Genomic DNA, 21,213 nt, shown 5'->3' on the forward strand with positions numbered 1-21,213 from the left:
TCAAGAGTCTTCTCCAACACCACAGTTCAAAAGCATCAATTCTTCAGCGCTCAGCCTTCTTCATAGTCCAACTCTCACATCCATACATGACCACAGGAAAAACCATAGCCTTGACTAGACGAACCTTTGTTGGCAAAGTAATGTCTCTGCTTTTGAATATGCTATCTGGGTTGGTCATAACTTTCCTTCCAAGGAGTAAGTGTCTTTTAACACAGGCTTAGAGAGGTTCAATAATTACGTGGATGCACACAGTCAGTAGGTGGTAGATCCAGATTCAAACTCAGGTCTTTCTGGCTCAAAAGCCCATCTTTGTAAATATTGCAAACATGTCTTTCACATCAAGATGAAGAATCTCTCACCAAATGCCCAGGGTTCAAAGAAAGTCAAAATAGTTTCCAATTAGATTAAATGGTTAGTGGCAACAGATGTCCCATCAGTTCAGTCGCTCAGTTGTGTCCCCCTCTTTGTGGCCCCATGGACTGCAGCACTCCAGGCCTCCCTGTCCATCACCAACTCCCAGAGTTTACCCAAACTCATGTCCATTGAGTCGGTGATGCCATCCAGCCATCTCATCCTCTGTCGTCCCCTTCTCCTCCTGCCTTCAATCCCTCCCAGCATCAGGGTCTTTTCAAATGAGTCAGTTCTTTGCATCAGGTGCCCAAAGTATTGGAGTTTCAGCTTCAACATCAGTCCTTCCAATGAACACCCAGAACTGATGTCCCATGACCAAGTAGAAACCAGCACAAAAGAGGGCAAAAATATACATGAACAGATAGGCCATTTTTGTAGTAAAAATAAAAATTAAATCATCTAAAATTATTCATTCAAAGGAAATTTTAAAAGTATTAATGGAGCAAACCAGGGCTCTGGCGTCAGATCCAGACTCTGCTGCATTAGAAGGTCCCTTCCCACCTCTGAACCTCAGTTCACTCATCAGCAAAGTAAAGTAACTGTACTCTAGTGTAGGGCTGCATGAGACTCTGACATGCCTGGCACATTGTAGGTGTTCAGGATCTGTTCACTCCTATCCCGTCGTTCCTTTTTAGGAGAAAGGTTTAGTTCTGAATTCTGTTTTGAGTTCTTAAGGAAAAACTTTTTGTTAAATTGTTAAGTAGGATTCTAAGAGTGTGCATAATCCCAAATTCGTTGCTGCTTTTCTCAGCTTCCTGACTCAAGGTTGATTGTCAGTTAGTCTTGTATTGATTCACACTCTGCTATCAACAGAATTAAATTGATAAGAAATGGAAGAGTCCATTCAGCCTTCCCTCTCGGCCATGTTTATAAATCAACGGGTCAGTAGTCACTGTGGATCCATTTGGCAGTCACTGTCTGCTCCTGCTGTTGGAATTTAACCAATCCTGTAGGAGCTCGCATTGGTTCAGGGCATTTCTGCTGATTGTTCCTGGGGAGTGGGTCCTGGGGAAAGTACAGAGAACCTAGCACAGGGTATCCTGGCTACATCCACACTGAGATGACCCCAATACTCAGACTCTCTATCTGCTCATGAGGCCGCCTCCATGACGACCCCCATCTCCATGGGTGACACTGAGCCCAAAACAGGGGAGGCACCCTCACTGCCAGTATCTCATCAGTCCCTAGAAACGCATCCGCCTCAGCACCCTAGTAAGGACGACTACATCGTGACACCTGTGAGCACAAGTTTAGGAGTCAAACCACCTGTCTTCAAATCCCAGCACCTTCATCAACCAACTGTGTGATCTTGAGAAAATGAATTAAAAGCGACTTAACCTCTGTAAGCCTTGATCTTCTCATCCGTGAAGTGGGGGTGATAATAGTTCCTATGTTGTAGGAATATACAAGAGATAAATTGTGATATTGGAAACTTAGCTCAAGGTCTGGCATAGAATAAGCACTTGATGAATACAAGTGATTATTACAGTAAGTCCCCTACATATGAACAAGTTCCCTTCTGAGAACATTCATAAGTCCAATTTGTTGATAGGTCCAACAAATAGATACCCAGCTAACACAATAGGCTAAATAATCAGTTCAGTTCAGTTGCTCAGTCGTATCTGACTCTTTGCGACCCATGGACTGCAGCACACCAGGCCTCCCTGTCCATCACCAACTCCCAGAGTTTACCCAAACTCATGTCCATTGAGTTGGTGATGCCATCCAACCATCTCATCCTCTGTTGTCCCTTTCTCCTCCTGCCTTCAATCTTTCCCAGAATCATGGTCTTTTCAAATGAGTCAGCTCTTCACACCAGGTAGCCAAAGTATTGGTGTTTCAGCTTCAACATCAGTCCTTCCAATGAACACTCAGGACTTATCTCCTTTAGGGTGGACTGGTTGGATCTCCTTGCAGTCCAAGGTACTCTTAAGAGTCTTCTCCAACACCACAGTTCAAAAGCATCAATTCTTCGGTGCTCAGATTTCTTTATAGTCCAACTCTCACATCCATACATGACTACTGGAAAAACTGTAGCCTTGACTAGACGGGCCTTTGTTGGCAAATAATTCTATACTGTAATAGGTTTGTAATGTTTTTCAAGCAAATAATACATAGAAAACAAACACAAAAAATAAAGAAAACATGTTTAATCTTACAGTACAGTACCAGGTACATCACCACTGCTTTTACTCTTGCTTCCAGACATCCTGGTCTTCAAATAAAGACGCTGTACTTCTGTATGCTGTATGTCACTAGACAATAGAGGACGCATGCATGTACAATGTAGCCAGACTTGTGAACTAACTTGCGTGATTGGACTTGTGAATGCATCTTTGCATCCTTGAAAGTTCACAGCTTGAAGGTTCATGGGTAGGGGACTTACTGTGTTAGACATGACCCTTTCTATAGCACAAATACTACTATTCTTAGAAATATCCCTACTTTCATCTCCGGACTGCTGTATCATACCTGATCTCCTAACCCGCCCTTTCAAGCCATCCTCCTCAAAGCCATCTGGTCAACTCATTATCCTTCTTAAAATCCTTAGGGGTTCCTGGTTACCTCTCAAGAGAGAAAAGTTCAACTTGTTTGTCAAGAATTTCAAAACCCTCCCTGGAGTCCCACTGACTCCTCCAACCTTATCTCCTACAACGCCACAGGTCACTGTTTAGATCTTGCTTTGCAGCCATGGGAAACCATATGCTATTTCCCACATGAGCCTCTGCACTTTCTTCCCCTTGCCAACCATGCTCAAGACTGCCTCCTCCATGAAGCTGTCTCTGATCATTCCTCATTTTCTAATCTGTGCATATAATTTTTTATCATTGCACTTATCTCTGTCTGTTTCAATCATTGATTTCCATGTCCTCCTCCTCTGTTAGAATAGGAGCTTTTAAGGGCAAGAGCCATTACCCATGTTCATAATTTTGGCACTTAGTGGAGTATCTGGCAGCAGGTGCCCAACTAAATGTTTGTTGAATGAAATGAATGAGTGACTGATGGAAATAGTAGTTCATTTGGAATCCTATTACACCACTAGTTCACAGTAAGCTGTTTCATCTACCTATAGCCTGTGATCTCCTGAGTGGCTCAGTAGTAAAGAATCCATCTGCCAATGCAGGAGACACAAGAGATGTGGGTTTGATCCTGTTAGTGGGAAGATCCCTGGAGAGGGCATGGCAACCCACTCCAATATTCTTGCCTGGGAAATTTCATGAACAGAGGAGCCTGGCAGGTTACAGTGCACAGGGCTGCAAAGAGTCTCACACAGCTGAGCAACTGAGCACACATTCATTCACCCACAAACCATGTGATCCCCATGCTGTCGGTAGAATTTGCTTCCGAACCAAAGTGTCATAACCTTTGCCATGGGCTTTAGTAACTTCTGCAGATGCACAGATGAATAAGATACTGTAAGGAGCTTGCCTACTTAATCACTCCAGTCGTGTCTGGCTCTTTGCGACCCTATGGATTATAGCCCTCCAGGGTCCTCTCTCCATGGGATTCTCTAGGCAAGAATACTGGAGTGGGTTACCATGCCCTCCTCCAGGGGATCTTCCTGACCCAGGAATTGAACCCACTGCCTCTTCTCCTACATTGGCAGGGAGGTTCTATACCACTGAGCCATCTGGGAAAAGGAGCTTAGAGGTAAGTAATTATAAGTAAGTGCATGTTAGAAAGCCGTGGTAGCTTACTGAAAAAGCATCATTAAGATGTGGATTGATAGTCAGCTTTCACCATTCACTAGATTTGTGTCTCATTTAACATCTGAGTCTCAGTTTCTGCTTTACTAGAACAGGAAGAATAATATTTTAAGTGCTGCTGTGACAATTAAAGTAGGCAATGTACACAAAGTGTTATTAGAGGTATGACATAAAATCAGTGCTAAGCAAATGCAGTCATTAGTATGGCAACAGAATAAGAGATAAATTCAAACTGGCTGGTTTATTTTGGGTTTCACAAGGGGAAATGGGAACTAATTGCAGCATTAAAATTTGGCATCAGATGTGCAATGGCTAACGCTCTGACTTGGTGCCTGAGATGTGAATTCTCATCCTGGGACACAAATCAGCTATGTGACCTTGAGCAAGCATCTTATTCTTCCTGGGCCTTAGTCTTCAATCAGTAAATTGAAAGGCTTGCAAGGACCATTATATGATGTATGGCACACATAATATGGAATTCGATGGGTCCATTAAATTCATATCGTGCAGTATTTAATTACACAGAAGTATTTTCATATACATACTCAGTGCAAAAATATGTTACCAAGCAGTCTGAACCCTCTGATTCTAAATTTGGAAGCATAAATATATTTTTGCATGAAGGAAAAGGAAATGACATTGAGCCGATTCCAAAATACTAATCATTGTTTTCTCTGGGTGATCCGCTGAAGCACAATTTTTATTTTTTTTATTTGTGAATTTGTATTAGCTTCTGAATTCACTACAGCTAGTATGAGTACTCTGCAATGATCAATGCTCAAATTAAATATTAAGTTAATGAGGTATCAGATAAGATGGTCTCTGAAGATTGTGGTAGCCCTGAGGATCACATTTTTCTACATGTGCCTTCACTTAATTATGTCCTTTTCTATGAGCATAGGGTGAGGATACTATCAATACTGTAATTTTGTTAACACAAATAAATTAGTTCCAAATGTCCTTGGTTTCGTGTCTCTGCCACTTGATATCTGACAAAGTATTATAGTTTTGTACAAATTTCAGCCATTTGGCTCTCTTTGGAAGTTCTTCAAATAGTCATAGAAGTTACAAAGAAAAAAAAAATCCTTTCAACTCACAATTCTTTCTGGATGTTCTTTGGCCTGGCTAACTTACTGTGCATTTTCTGTAGTCTCTACTCAGGCCATATTTTTTCCATCTGAAATACATCCTGAAGACTCAACAACCATTCATAATTTTCCTTTACTTTTCTTCCGAATGTGATCTAGTCATCTCTCTATTTTTAGTCAACCATTACTTTCATAATGATTTAAGATGTATTTACGTTTTGTCTTGAAGGTATGTTTTATGTGGTACGTTGCTGAGCTTTAAAAATTCTTCTGCATCGCAAAGGAAAGCATATCAGAAGTGTCAGTCAGAGCAGGCATTCAGGCTGTATTCATGAGGAGCTGAACACAGGACATGTCCCATTCAATCTAGGCCGTGTGAATGATGATGTTGTAAAATGCCGCCACTAGGAGCAAGTTGATGTACTGGGAGCTTTAAGGGGTAAAGAGAGGGAGACATGGGCCACACACCATGTCAGGCATGTGTGTTGCCAAGATTTGGTCAATTATTTCTCACAATTAAGGGGGTAAATGCAACTAGAGTCCTTCCCAAGGCAACAAACTGAGGTTCAGAGATATTGAGTAGCTTGTCCAAGGTCAAACCATTGGTCAGCAGCAGAGCTGAGACTGAAAGCTGGGTCTGCATGAGTACAGCATTTTATTTTGTCAGGTGTCCACAAGCTTGAAGGGCCAGAGAATTGTGACATGAAAAAAGGGCTCTGTTAGTATGTCCCTGTGCACAGCACTGTGGTGACTATGACTGAGTGAATGAATGAATCCTAGCCGCTAAAATTCTGGATGGCAATATATGACTTACAGTCCAGCTGTAACTGTACAGCTCAACCAGATCTGAGCACTCTCTCCTGCTGAGTCTGCGTGTGGCCTAAGACTGGATGTATGGTATTTATTTATCCTCCCTGCACTAGCCAGCTGTTAGCTAAGCAAGATCTGTGTCTCATATCTATAGACTCCCCTCCCCCCTTTTCCTCCCAAACTCTTCAGTTCAGTTTGGTTCAGTCGCTCAGTTGTGTCCAACTCTTTGCAACCCCATGGACTGCAGCACACCAGGCTTCCTTGTCCATCACCAACTCCCAGAGCTTACTCAAACTCATGTTCATCGAGTTGGTGATACCATTCAGCCATCCCATCCTCTGTCATCCCCTTCTCCCACCTTCAATCTTTCCCAACATCAGGATCTTTTCAAATGAGTCAGCTCTTTGCATCAGGTGACCAAGGTATTGGAGTTTCAGCTTCAACATCAGTCCTTCCAATGAATATTCAGGACTGATTTCCTTTAGGATTGACTCTTATCAACCTTTAATATTCAGCTCTTGAGTCTTGCCTGAATATCCAGCCTAGTTTACTTTCTCTTCCCTTATATGCCCATGGCAGCCAGAGTGTATCCTTACTATGGGTTATACCATGTTATGAAACCATCTGTCTCGTTCTTTCCTTTACTGAACTGTACTGAGGGCAAAGGCAAGGTATCTTCATCAGTTCTGTACCCTATCATGTGCCTGGTACACAGTAGATGGTCAATAATTATGTGTTTCACTGGGGCTACAGAAAAGAGATGTAATAATGAGTTTCATCTATTATTAGCATCTTATCTCCAAGGAAAAGCAGATGGAACTGGGAATTCATGAATCTGCATCTTGTTGCAGCCTACAGAGTTCCTCGGAGCCCTGGGTCCCCATGTGCACAGTATCTCCCCAAGAGAAAGCACATTTCCATTCCTGAATCTCTGTTCTGCCTGGAGAGCTGGACTGGGTCTGGCCCTGTGTAAGCTGGGAGGGTCTTTTAGTGTAAGGCGAGGTGAAAAGCCAGCCTTGGCAGCTGAGTTCATGCTGTATTGCCCTGAGCCCCATGCTCCTCCTGCTAGTCTCCAGGGAGAATAGAAAAGGGAAGGCTGGAGATGGCCTGGGTGCCACCATATTTACGCCCATTCTACTCTCTGAGCACTGAATCTCATCTCTGATGGCCCTGTTGTGTCCCTTAACACATCAGAGTCAAGTTACCTTTGAATGAGTTCTGAGTATGTGTATGCTTGTGGTTGGGAAGCTATAAAGCAAACGAGTAATGTGATCTGGTTTTGTTGCTGTTCAGTCACTAAGTCATGTCTGAGTCTGCGACCCCAAGGACTGCAGCATGCCAGGTTCCTCTGTCCTTCACCATCTCCTGGAGTCTGATCAAACTCATGTTCACTGAGTCGGTGATGCCATCAAGCCACCTTGTCCTCTGTTGCCCTCTTTTCTTCTTGGTATTAAAAAAACAAAACTCTAGCAGCCATGCAGAAAAGAGATTGTAAAGGAGAACAACAGTGCCCAAAATTGCAATAAGACTTTGTAATAAAAACCTAAGTGTGATTCTTAGAGTACTGAGAACAGGCACTGCCGCATAGCAAGTACCATGTGCCTGTCTCTTAAGTGGGATGACACTGAAGAAAGAGTGTCTGTCTTCACATGGACCTTTGTGACAAGAAAGTGTAAGACCTCCTTGAAATTTAGAAAAAATCTTTTTGCAATAGAAGACATCATTATTAATGTGAATGCATTGTCTAGATGCTAGACTTTGGAGTCTTCCACCAGGTATGACCTACGTGACCTTGTGACCTTGGGGGTCAACTGGTTTCCGATTAGCCTACGTGGAGGCCTTCAGAGAGCCCCTATCATACAGTGGGAGCTCAGAAAACAGCTGCTCCTTTCTTTTTATCCCACTCCAGTCTGAATCTCAGTTTCATAATGGGTCTCCTTGAAGTCCCTTCATAGTTGTCAATAACCACGCCACTATTTGCATTTCTCCTCTTGACAGAGATTTCCTGGGGACCAAGGAAGCGTCACTGCTGCTAATGGCCATGTTTCTTCTTGCCGTTTTCTACCATGGACAGCAGGTAATCTGACGTCTTCCTCTGACTGCCTGTGGTTACCTGGCATTTCCTGCTGCCATAAAACTGGCCTGGGGGACCACAACTCACCTCTGCATAAATGACTTTTAGTAGCTTGCAGCAAGTGGCAATTCTTCTTTTTCTTCTTCTTTTATTTTCTTTTGTTTCTCCCCCTCCCTTTTTTTTTTTTTTTGGCCCCTTGGCTGAGCCATGCATGGCTTGTGGGATCTTAGTTTCCTGACCAGGGTTTGAACCTAGGCCCCGGTAGTTAAAAGCACTGAGTCCTAATGATTGGACTGCCAGGGAATTCCCAGCAAGTTGTGATTCTTAACAAAACAATTCCTAGTATGGAACACTTAATAAAAAACTAAGTTGGAGATGATTTGGAGAGCAATATGGTTTTCATTCCCTTTTGGTGTATCTCCTTCAATGAAATGATTATAAGGGGAAAAAAAAACAGAGCTTTCACTGGGATCTCTCCCAGTTCTGTTGCCTGGATAAAACTATTACTATGGAAGTTGACCTGATGGGACAGTGGTAAAGAATCTTCCTGTCAATGTAGAAGACCCAGGTTCGGTCGGGAAGATTCCCCTGGAGAAGGAAATGGCAACCCACTCAAATATTCTTGCCTGGGAGATCCCATGGACAGAGGAGCCTGGCAGGCTAAGTCCATGGGGTCACAAGGGGTCTGACACAACCTAGCAACTAAACAATAACAATGGAAGTTGTGTAAATCAGATTTGGGGATTTTTGTGTTTGGGCTTTTTTTTAATTTTTATTTTCTATTGGAGTATGGCTGAGTTAAAATGTTATATTAGTTTCAAATGTACAGCAAAGTGATTCAGTTATATATGTATCTATTCTTTTTCAAAATCTTTTCCCATTTAGGTTATTACAGAGTATTGAGTTCAGATAGTAAAGAATCTGCCTGCAACTCGGGAGACATAGGTTCAATCCCTGGGTTGGAAAGATCCTCTGGAGAAGGAAATGGCAACCCACTCCAGAGGAGTAGTAGACAGAGGAGCCTGGTAGGCTACAGTCCATAGGATCTCAAAGAGTCAGACATGGCTGAGCAACTCACACACACACACACACACACACACGCACAGAGTATGGAGCAAGGTTCCCTGTGCTATACAATCGTTGTTTGTTTGCTAAATCGTGTCTGACCCTTTTGCAGTTCCATGGACTGTACAGCCTGCCAGGCTCCTCTGTCCACAGACTTTTCCAGGCAAGGACACTGGAGCGGGCTGCTGTTTCCTTCTTCCTTGTTGGCTATCTGTTTTAAATATAGGTATGTGTACATGCCAACTGGGTGGTGCTAGTGGCAAAGAACCCACCTGCCAATGCAGGAGACATAAGAGACGTGGGTTCGATTCCTGGGTCGGGAAGATCCTCTGGAGGAAGGCATAGAACAGACTCCAGTATTCTTGCCTGGAGAATCCTATGGACAGAGGAGCCTGGAAAACTACAGTCCACAGGGTCCCACAGAGTAGGATACGGCTGAAACAACGTAGCATGCACACTCACAGGCACATGTCTATTCCAAACCCCCAATCCGGCTTGAGGACCATCCTAACCAAGGTTCCAATCCCACCCTGCCTCCAAGAAGTTTGTGGCCTTCTCCTGACTCTTTGTTTCCTCCTCTTTAAAGTAAGACAGTAATTCCTGACTAGGGCTGTTTTGAAGAATCATTTGAGATGATTGTATGTAGCATTTTGAGCACTGCCTTTCCAGAGATAGAGGAGGCACTTCATCATTGATTTGTCCTGAGTAGATAAAGAGCCTATAGTATTGATGCCACTTCCCTGTCTGCCAGGATCTGGGACGGGCACCATGGATAGCCTCGTGCAAAACCCCACCCCCAGCCCCAAGGCTTCCTGTCTCCTGGAGGAGAGTGAACACTAAATAATGCAATGTGGGATGTGCTATGCGTGGACCAGCCTTGTCCAAGGACCTCAAGAGTCAGAGATGCAGGAAATTATTCTGCATGGAGCATCATACCAGGCCTCACCCAAGAGATGTCACCTGTTCTCCACAACTGGTAGGATTTCTCCATGCAGACTCAGACCATGAATGCAGCAACACTCATCACTTTCTGCTAGAGCCAGGACGTCTGCTTCACTGCTGTGCTCTGGATCCCAGTCCGTCTCTCTGTGCGTGTACTTCAAAAAAATAAAAGTAACCAGGAAAGGAAAAAAACAAGAAGACTATCAGCCAGAGCAGAAATAGAAACATACCACTGAGAATCACCATGGAGACAGGGAGGTAATGAATCCTGAGAAACCAGCGATGAAACAGCCAAAAGCCCCAGGAAGCTAGAGATACATACATAAAGTTATTTGTAATAAAGCGGGATGGTAACATGTTGTTTAGTCAGTAAGTCGTGTCTGACTCTTTTGTGACCCTGTGGACTATAGCCCACCAGGCTCCTCTGTTCATGGATTTCCCAGGCAAGAAAACTGGAGTAGATTGCCAGGGGATCTCCCCAACCCAGCAATCAAAATGGCGGCCCCTGCTTGGCAGGTGTATTCTTCACCACTGAGCCACCTGGGAAGCTGATGGTAAAATGTGCTCAGGGGAACAAAGTCAATAAAACTAAACCTGGCAATTGAAGGAAAGAAGGCAAGAGTTAACATGTATCAGCCGCCTATTATGTGTCTGGCACTTCACCTGAATTATCGAACCATCTCAACAACCTGAATGGTCGTTATGATGGATCCTGTTTTACAGATGAAGGAAGTCAGGCTGCTGAGCTAGAAAGTGAGAGAACTAGAATTCAACCCCAGATCAGTCTCCAGAGCCCACCTTTCCACTTTCTCAATCGGGGAAAAAACAAAAAGCACTGTCTGTGTATCTTCACAGCACCAAGGGCATTCCGTCCCACAATATGACCTTACCTTGCTTTTCAGTTTCAGCTGTAACACTAAGCCAAAGGTCAAAGTCTGGCCAATGGCAGTATCCCCCGACTTAGGTCTTTCTGGTTTTCTGTGAGAGCTGGGATCATGTCCTCCACGTCCTGATGACTTCTAGTTACAGGGGAGAAATTCTTCATCTGACATGCAAATGACAATCAGACAAGGCAATCCTATAGAAAAGTGTACGTATACTCCATCACATGGGTTTTAAACTGACACGTGAGAAATTCTCAGAGATGGCTAAGAGAAAGTTCAGAAGCAGGGTCGGGGCTCATTCTAGAATAGGAAAGCTGTTTCTATCTTCCCTGTTACCTTAAGGATTACTCTGTGCCTCTTAGTGCCTCCTCAAAGCTCTTCTGAAATTCTGATTCAGTTTATTCTATTCTCCACTTGTCCTGCAAAAGCAGATAACCACATCTCATGAAGAATATGAATAAAGTAAGAGCAAGTAAGTGAATAATGAGGGCCTGAGTACTTAAGTGATATCTGATTATTTTCTTTTTTATTTTTAACCTTCAAAAGGTTTTTTAAGAGATTTTTTTTTGATGTGGACCATTTTTAAAGTCTTTATTGAATTTGCTACAATACTGTTTCTGTTTCATGCTTTGGTTTTTTTGGCTGCAAGTCATGTGGGATCTTAGTTCCCCGAGCAGGGATTAAACCCGCACCCCTTGCATTGGAAAGCAGTCTTAACCCATGGACCTCCAAGGAAGTCCCTCAAAAGGTTTTAAAATGACATAGCTCCATCCCATAACTGTAGCAGTTACAGATGTAACCTTTGGAGTGGGTAGATATTATTCAAACTCCAACTCTGCCATTCAATAGATAAGTGACATTCAGTCATTTATCCAACATTCTGTATCTCCATTTTCTCACTTACAAAGTGGGTATGATAGTAACAGTTTCTGTTTTTTTGTAGAGTTAAAAAAAAACTGTAGTATTGTAGTATTTGTAGTATTGGTTTTTTGTAGGTTTTTTTGTAGTATTATATGAGAATATAATTATAATACACCTCTCCCAGTGATTTGCACTTGGAGTAAGTGCTCAAACATCGTGAGCTATTGATATTTTACTTTGGAAGCAAGAGTCTAAGACAAACAGAGAAAGTGTTATTATCCATCTGGTCGCAAGGCAGCAGCAGAGACTCAAGTCACTTGAGGTCACAAAGTCACAAAGGAGAACCAGACAGAAACAGGGATGCAAATGCTCCAACTTCTCGGTCCATGCCCTCTCCACCATGTGGTGCTGCCTATCTGTTAGAGGATACCTTTCTGCAGAACTGCATCACCTCAAGCATCATTTCATGACGCCCATCAGAGTCCTGTTCATCCGGATCAAGTCCGTCCACTCCAGGCTCTGCTACCGGCTCCCACTGTGTTCCCTGGTGACTCAGAGGTCCCCTATTTTTATTAAAGCCTGAATAATCCCCACCGATGCCTGGTACACAGCATCATCCCAGTGGGAGCATGTGTAACAGTACATCTCCAGAGTGACGGAGGCAGTTATGTAACCGAATAATTGGGACTCTCATCCTGCACATATGTGAAAGCAATACGCCAAACACTTCCTCTTCCTCCGAGGCAGGTGAACATCCCGAATGTTGGACAGAAGAGAGCAGACAGCCAGGTGCCTCCCACCTCATGCCTGATTCACTGCAGCCCTGAGGTTTGGGCTTGGCCTCAACTCTCCTTTCAGAGCAAAGGACCTCACACCTGAGCACAAAGATAGAGATTAACGAGGTCAAGTCTCTAGTTGCTTACTTCTGGGTCTGATAAAGATAGGCACTGGGATTGTGCAGCTTAGAAAGACTCAAGCCTTGGGACCAAATTATTAAATTTGCATCCCAGCAAGGCTCCTGGAAGAATAGATGACCTTGAGATGTTCAACCTCCCAGACCTGCCATTTCTTTACCTGCAAAAGGAAAAGTCTAATAGTTATCTATCAAGAGTCGGGGAACAGCTGAATGAAGTCATGTTCGTAGAGTGCAGGGGTTAAGAGCCACAGCTTGGAGTCCAAATGCCCTGAGTTCAAAGCCCAGCCTCTATTTGTGAAACCTTGGGCACCTGACTTTACCTTCCTGTGCCTCCGTTTCCTTAGCTATAAAGCGGGCATAAAAAAGTACCTGCTTTGTTGAGCCATGGTGTGATTAAAAGACTTTCAGTATGTTTGAAATGCTAAGTACAGTGCCCAGTTCAAGACAAGGACTCAGCCTGTGTTAATTATCATTCTGTGTTAAGAGCCTGGCACAAAACGTATAAACAATGTTTGTTAGTTCCTTTGGTACTCTTTTCTTTTTCCTTTTATAAACTCAGAAATTTATTTCTCCCAGTGGAGGACAGGAAGTCCAAGACCAAGATGCTGGCAGATTCAGTGTCTGTGAGGAGGGCCCACATCCTGGTTCATAGGCTTCTCACTACATCCTCACATGGCAGAAGGCACAGGGACATCTCTGGGATCTCTTTTATAGACCTTAATCTCATTCATGAAGGTTCCAACCTCATGACCTAAACACCTCCCAAAGGCCCCACCTCCGAATACTATCACTTTGAGGGTTAAGATTTCAAAATATGAATTTTGAGGGCACATAAACTCTTGGTACTGTTTTCATGTAGCCAGTTCCTAAATGGTTTGGGAAGGGAAATCAGAATACAAAAAGTTGAAAAGGATTATTCATTTGCTTTATCTTGCAACTCAGATACAATGCAAATGAAAGTATTAGGTGCTCAGTCATGTCCAACTCTTTGTGACCTCATGGACTGTGGCCCACCAGACTCCTCTGTCTGTGGAATTCTCCAGGCAAGAATACTGGAGTGGGTAGCCATTCCCTTCTCCAGGGAATCTTCCCAACTCAGAGACTGAACCCAGGTCTCCCACATTGCAGGCAGGTTCCTTACTGTCTGAGCCACCAAGGAAGCCCCTCAGATACAATCAGTTCAGTTCGGTTGCTGTCGTGTCCAACTCTTTGTGACCCCATGGACTGCAGCACACTAGGCTTCCCTGTCCATCACCAACCCCCAGAGCTTGCTCAAACTCATGTCCGTCGAGTTGGTGATGCCATCCAGCCATCTTATCCTCTTTTGTTCCCTTCTCCTCCTGCCTTCAATCTTTCCCAGCATCAGGATCGTTTCTGATGAGTCAGTTCTTTGCATCAGGTGGCCAAAGTATTGGAGCTTCAGCTTCAGCATCAGTCTTCCCAATGAATATTCAGGAATTTCCTTTAGTACTTGACTGGTTTGATCTCTTTGCAATCCAAGGGACTCTCAAGAGTCTTTTCCAAAACCACAATAATACCACAGATACCACCACCTACCAGGTGATTGTTGTAAACACTTTGAAGATTCTTGTTGAGCTCTTTTTAGCCTTAGAATATTTCTCTCTATGAACGTGCCTGCAAATTATTGTGTTAAAAGACATTTGGAATAATTCCTCTCTGTGTGGTTATACCTGTAGGTTTGTTTGTTTGTTTTTTTGAGCTTTTTTTTTGTCATTTTAAAAAATTTTATATAGTTTGAGCTTTTAAAAATTCCATCCAGTTTCATAATTAAGTAAAATATTTCCATGATTCAAAAGTCAGGTTTATAAAACAAGATACAATTTTAAAAGTTTAAATGTATCCCTATTCCTTCACCCCATCTTCCTCATCTCATTGTAATGATTTTTTAATTTTTTGCACTTCAACTTTTAATAAATAAAGAAATATATATATATGTGGAAAGAGAGAGATATATAGATACCCCTTTCCTTAGATCGGTAATGGCAAACTGTGCGTGTATTTCTCCTCCTTAGATACCAACCCATCAAAGTACATATAGAGAAATAGTCTTCGTTTCTTTTTATAGCTGTATATAAGTTTATTCAACCAAAATGAGCACTTGGATTGTTTCCAGCTTTTGCTATTAGAAATTCTGCTGAAAGAATAACCTTGCACCTCTGCCTTTTCATATTTTTGACATCCACTGAGACTTGCACATAAGACAAAGAAAAGAACTAGCTGAATTTTTTTAAGCCCTTGAATTCAGGGCATCTAACCATGTGTTTAACGGTGCAACATATTGTTCATTTCAACAGTTAAAGACTTGAAATAATGACATTACCAAAAGCCCTCATAAATATGGTTTGTTAGATTTTTTAGAAAGGACACTGTCCTCTTTCCAATGAAAAGAAATGCTACGATGGGAGAGAAGTTGGGGAAGCGTGGATACATGTAAATGTATGGCAGAGTCCCTTTGCTGTTCACCTGAAACTATCAAAACAGTGTTAATCAGCTGTACCCCAACACAAAAGATAAAGTTTTTAAGAAAGAGTAACAATTTTTAAAAATTAAAAACCAAACAGGATTTTAGGAGAAGAGGGAACTAATAGGTATTAAATACCTGCTGCTGCTGCTGCTGCTAAGTCGCTTCAGTCATGTCCGACTCTGTGCGACCCCAGAGACGGCAGCCCACCAGGCTCCCCCGTCCCTGGGATTCTCCAGGCAAGAGTACTGGAGTGGGTGCCATTGCCTTCTCCATTAAAGGTATTAATACATGTATATTCCTTAGGAAAGTTCCTGGCACCATCTAATGAGCACAGCCTACGTGTTAGCTGGTTTTACTACTGTAATTTATTTCTTGGGTCAAGAAATATTAATGGAACACCAGCCCTGTGCCAGGAACGTTGCTGTATGGTAAGGATGTGATATTGAACCGGGAAAGAACCCTGACCTCAAAGCACCTGCAGCGCACAGTGGAGGAAAGAAACAGTGACAAAATCCTAGGTGCCCCAGTGCCAGGAAAGGGAGGTACACAGCCCTGTAAAATCTGCTCATCTTCTGATCTCCTGGTGTCAGGCAAAAGGCCTCCCAAAACGTTCAGCTTGGGCTCTGTTTCATCTGCGGAGGGTTCCGGAGAAACCCTGTCCACCTCCCACAAACGTGTCTGAACCCGTTCCTTCCCTTCTGTCCCCTGAACCGCAGCTGGAGTACACAGCCCGCCTGGACTTCCTGTGGCGAGTCCAGGCCAAAGAGGAGATCAACGAGATGAAGGAGCTGAGGGAGCACAATGAGAACATGCTGCGGAACATCCTGCCCAGCCACGTGGCCCGCCACTTCCTGGAGAAGGACCGGGACAATGAGGTGAGCCCAGGCTCGTCCGGCCCCCGAGGACAGGCAGCCGTGGGAGGGCTGCGGTGGACACACTGATCCCAAGTGCTCGGAGGGCCCCTGAGCATGGAGACCAGGCCCACTGCCCAGCACTCTGAGACATGCGTGTGGCCTCCCCAGCTTCTGGTACCTCATCTGTAAGATGCATGTAATAAGTTCACTAGTGCAAGACTGAGTTGGGATTTTAAAGTTTTACATAGGTGTGTGTATATACATATATAGAAATCCAACAATTCCACTTTGGGGTTGTGTAACCAACAGGATTGAAAGTAGGGTTACAAGGAGACAGCTGCACATTCACATTCATAGCAACATTATTTATAATAGCAGAATTTGGGGATCATCCAAGACTCCATCAAAAGGTAAATGGACAAGGGAAACGGGGTCTGTACGTAGAGTGGAATGTTGTGTGAATACATATAGTGGAATGTTGTTCAGTCTTTGGAAGGAAGTAGATTCTGACACATGCTGCAACATGGATGAAGCCTGAAGATACTACAGCAAGTGAAGTAAGCCTTAGCCATTGACTACAAAAGGGCAGCCTTGTTTGAGCAAAGCAAACTAAACCTTCCTGTTGTCTGAGTCACAACAAACACTCAAAAAACATTTCTCAGGCACAGACTGTGCAATAAACATCTAAAAGACCCTGGGACGCTTCTGGGGGATTGTCTAGACACGGGCTTGCCATCATGTAGCTTATATTCAAGTGGGGACAGAGAGGCAGCAGCCCAGTACAGAAGCACACTGTGACGGCGCTGTGCTGATGGGTGGGCAATGTTACCTGCTAGTAGCAGCTGGCAAGGGCAGATGCCCACACCTGACCTGCGGCTGAGTGATAGGAAGGCCCAAGTCATCCTGAGAGACTGGGGAGGAGGCAGGACAGTTCAGGAAAGAGAGAACAGCACAAGCAGGGACAAGGTAAGGATGAGCTTGGGGTGCCCATGGAACAGGAAGGCTGGGCTAGGGGATTGTCTCGGTTCCCCAAGGCTGTTATAATAAATACTGCATGACTTAAAGCAACGAAATGTATTCTGTCACAGTTCTGGCAGCCAGAAATCTGAAATCAGTGCAGTAACATGACCATGCCCTCTCTGAAGTCTCTAGGAAGAATTCTTCCTCCTCTTCCAGCTTCTGGTGGCCTCAAGCACTCCTTGGCTTGTGGCTGCATCAGTCTAATCTCTGCCTTAGTCACATGACCTTCCCCCTCCTTGTAAGGGCATGTGTCCTCTTTTCATATGAGGATACCAGTCGTTAGATTTAGGACTCTATCTCTCCAGTATGACCTCATCTTAGCTTAGTCACATTTGCAAAGACCTCGTTTCCAAATAAGGGCTCATTCTGAGGCTGTGGAAAGAAAGAAAGGGAAAGGGAAAGTCTCTCAGTCATGTCTGACTCTTTGCAACCCCATGGACTATACAGTCCCTGGAATTCTCCAGGCCAGAATAACTAGAGTGGGTAGCCTTTCCCTTCTCCAGGGGATCTTCCCAACCCAGGGATCGAACCTACGTCTCCCACACTGCAGGCAGGTTCTTTACCAGATAAGCCACATGAGAAGCCCAGGTTGTGCGGGGGACATGAATTTGGAACACTTCCCATTCCAAGGATGAAGAGTGATGAGTGACGTGAGAAGATCCGGGACCAGGGCCTGGTAGTTGGGTCTTATGGAGTATGGTAGGGTTCGGAGCACCCTTTTGAGTGCTGTATGAGCCTTTGGAAAGTGTGTTACCTAATCTGACCAAATGCTAATAGAGTGTGGATAAGAGAGTCACAAAACCAGAAACTAGTTAGGAGAGCCTAAAATAGCCCAGGAAAGGGTCTGATAGGGAGCCTAAGATGTCACAGTGAGATAGAAGTAGATGAATCCCAGGTACCTTTACAGATTAGAATCAACAGGACTTGATAATGGAGTGGATGTGAAAGGTAAGAAATGGAAAAAAAAAAAAATCAAGCCATTTGGTTCACCCTCTAACCACCTAGAAAAAAGTAACTCAAGAGAGAAATAAAAGATGCCTTTAAAGACCTGAAGGATTATCACATGAGAGGGACTGACCTTGCTCTGTGAGACTCCAGAGGGCAGACCCAGGGCCCTGGACACCCTCAGGAGATATCTCTGTATTCAGCACTATGTAGAGCCCTATGGTGATGCAGCCATCAGGCTGAGAGACCCACAGGAGCAGGGACAACATCAGCCTTGGGCACCACCGATCCTTGGGCCCTGGTGCCCTTACCCTATGGTCTTGCTCATTAAAGGTTTGTGGATGAACTAGAATGGTGAGTTCCTTTGCTGAAACTTTTTAAGTGGCGAGGAGAAAGTCCTTGCCAAGGACACTACAAAGGCAAGGGCAGTTGTCTGGGAGACTGGACCAAGACAACCCTTCCACTAGAGAGTTTCAAACTGAGTCAAACAGGGGATGAAAAACTCATAGAACAAAGATCACAGACTGGCTGATTCTGAGACAAATCTGACCAGCAAGCCAGTGGGCTGGGACAGTGGTCAGTTGGTTGTTTTGCTTTTTTGTTTTAATTGGTAGATTCGATGCCTTTAGACATGGAATGGACTCTCCAATTTATCCATCTCTACCCTGACACTTATGTTACCTGCTGGACCTCTGAAAACATTTGGGGTTGTGACCCCTGCCTTAGGATAGAGTTAGGAGAGACCTACAAGGTCCATTTCCCATCCGAGCCTCTGCAAAAGGCCAGTGGGAGAGAAACCAAGAGCATGAGTCATCTGCTGCTTGAATAATCAGCTCTTGATGAACTCATGCCCTTGAGAGTCTGTTGGATGCAGATTAAGGCACCAAACACCCTCAACAGATGGAGTTCTCTGGAATTGGGTTCAAGCCTGGTTTCCTTAGAGCTCCCTAAGGTCAGGGACTTTGTTGCAAGAGCTTCTTGAGGAAGCCAAGAAAGTGAAATGTCGCTGAGCATCAACCGAGACCACCGGAAGGAACAGATGGAACGCTGGAGCCCTCGGAGGGAAGACCCACAAAGAAATGAAAGGAAAGCCACCTGTCAATCAAGACACCAAAACAAGGAAGTATTTGGAACCAGTGGGGAAGAACAAGAATGCACTGGCTGACTTCATCCTGAAAGAAAGGAAAGCAACCAGAGATGCCCAGACACCAGGTCATCAGCGATTATTCGAGCCAAACCCCCACTGAGCAAAATAAAGGTCAGGCTCAGCCGTCATCACATGGGTAAGACATTCTCAATAGAAAGTCTTGTCAAGTTCATTTGTGGTTTTATAAATATTTAAACAGTTTGCACTTGGCTAGGCTTAAACAGAGAAAGTTTTCGCTTTGCCTGGAGGACTTCACATTATGATGCCGTATCATTTACTGAACTCCTTCTGTGTGCCAGGTACTGAGACAGGCAATTGATGAAAATGATCTTTCATTCTATTCACAACCTGAAGAGGAGGGTTCTGTGACCCCCACAGTAGTGATGAAGAAACTGGGGCTCAGAGAGGTCCATGGTGTGCCTCTGTTGACTTCAGCAAAGCCACGACTCTGCTCCAGCCTCTCGGATTTCTTCCATCTGTGCCGTGTTATCCCTTAGTGTGCTGCTGCCGTGGTGCCCCAGGAGTTTGTCAAGATGAGGGAGTGTGTACGTGTGTGTGATGGTTATAGAAGATGTCTATGTGGCATGATTTATATTGTGTAGGTATCTGGAAAGATTGGGATGCATGTCTGGAAATATGAACGTATGTGTGGAAGAACTTGGTGTGTATGTGTGTGTGTGTGTGTGTGTCCGTGGGCATGTGTGTGTGTGCAGGAGACACAGGCAGAGTGGTGTAACATGCGAAGGGGTGACAGAGACAGGACAGCTATAGCCTGCAAGAATTCCCGATTTCATGCTCTGTTTCCATAAGAGGCATTTTTAGCTCCTTCTCTTGCTACAAATCTGACTGTGATACAAACCTGTGAATATCTGCTTGGGGACATTTGTGACTTTGGGTCCCAGCTTTCAGAGGCAAGGGCAGTGCTCACAGATATGGGCAACAAGGCAATAAGAATGATTCTCCCCATTTCATCGATGAAGAAACTGAGGCTCAGAGAAGTAAAGGAATTCGCCAAGGTCACAGCTAGTGTGTAGTGAGCTGGAATTCAAGCCCAGGTGTGCGCAACCTCCAAGCCAAATGCTGTGCTTTTTCTCCTGCACTTTGCTGTTAGGCTGTGAGTGGCAGAGACAGGGGAGCAGTGACAAGGAATGACGCAAGCCACCCAAGCCTAGGGCAGTTGACAGAGCCTTGCCCTTGGGAACATCCTGTCCGAGTCTGTTCCAGCTGTGTCACCCACGCAGAGGTCCTGGCAGCTTCTGCTATTCTGCTTGACTTTCGGCTTAGAATAGCACTGAGCACGCAGGCAGGGACTCTCTTGCCGATCAGGCCAGCTGGGCTGGGTCAGCAGTGTCAGGCAGGCGCTCACTGAGTCCCAGGAAACCTGCTCGCTCATCCCGGCTCTGTTAGAACTTCTGAAAGGACAGTGACAAGGGCAGTTGTCTCAGGTGCCAGACAGCCCGTGCCGCACAAATGCCGCCTCTGCCCCGAGCTAGCTGTGTGACCCAGGGCAGCTTATGCAACCTCTCTGAATCCATTCTGTCATCCAGCTGAGGAGGAAATAATACCAACCTTGCTGAACTAGTGTGAGAATTAAATTGGGTAAGAAGAACGCATGAAGTGCCCAGTGTGGCCGGCTGTAAGTGGGGCTCAGCATAGAAGAGCCGTTTGGTATATTTGAAAATCTGATGCCTGAACTTCAGTCCTGGCTCCTCCTCTCACGACTCTGTGACCATGAATAATGCCCAACCTCTCTAGAGCTCATTATCCGCATCTCCACAGTAACAGTATCCCCCAACTTTACGTTACAACATTTGCATGAGTTATTATGCATAAAGGGCTTAAGTGGTGCCTGGCACATTTTACAAGCCCTCTGATTCTTGCTGTTGTTAATTCTGAAAATATGAGTCATGATTACTTTCTTCCACTCCCAGCCCCACCTCCCACCTATTCACTCCGTCATTCATTCCCCAAGGATTTCTTGAGGGTCATCCATGTGCCACATGT

At 44.4% G+C, this 21,213-nt stretch overlaps 1 protein-coding gene across 1 annotated transcript in view; it reads left to right on the forward strand.

Annotated features, from left to right (window-relative positions):
* Positions 1 to 21,213, forward strand: part of ADCY8 (adenylate cyclase 8 (brain)) — a 227,901-nt gene that overhangs the window by 192,191 nt on the left and 14,497 nt on the right. Inside the window, 2 exon segments of the mRNA XM_010844318.1 lie at positions 8,015 to 8,093; positions 15,960 to 16,118. Coding sequence (XP_010842620.1) covers positions 8,015 to 8,093; positions 15,960 to 16,118 — 238 coding nt within the window.

The sequence above is a fragment of the Bison bison genome, unplaced genomic scaffold (genome assembly GCF_000754665.1).
Source record: "Bison bison bison isolate TAMUID 2011002044 unplaced genomic scaffold, Bison_UMD1.0 scf7180017864199, whole genome shotgun sequence".
NCBI lineage: Eukaryota > Metazoa > Chordata > Mammalia > Artiodactyla > Bovidae > Bison > Bison bison.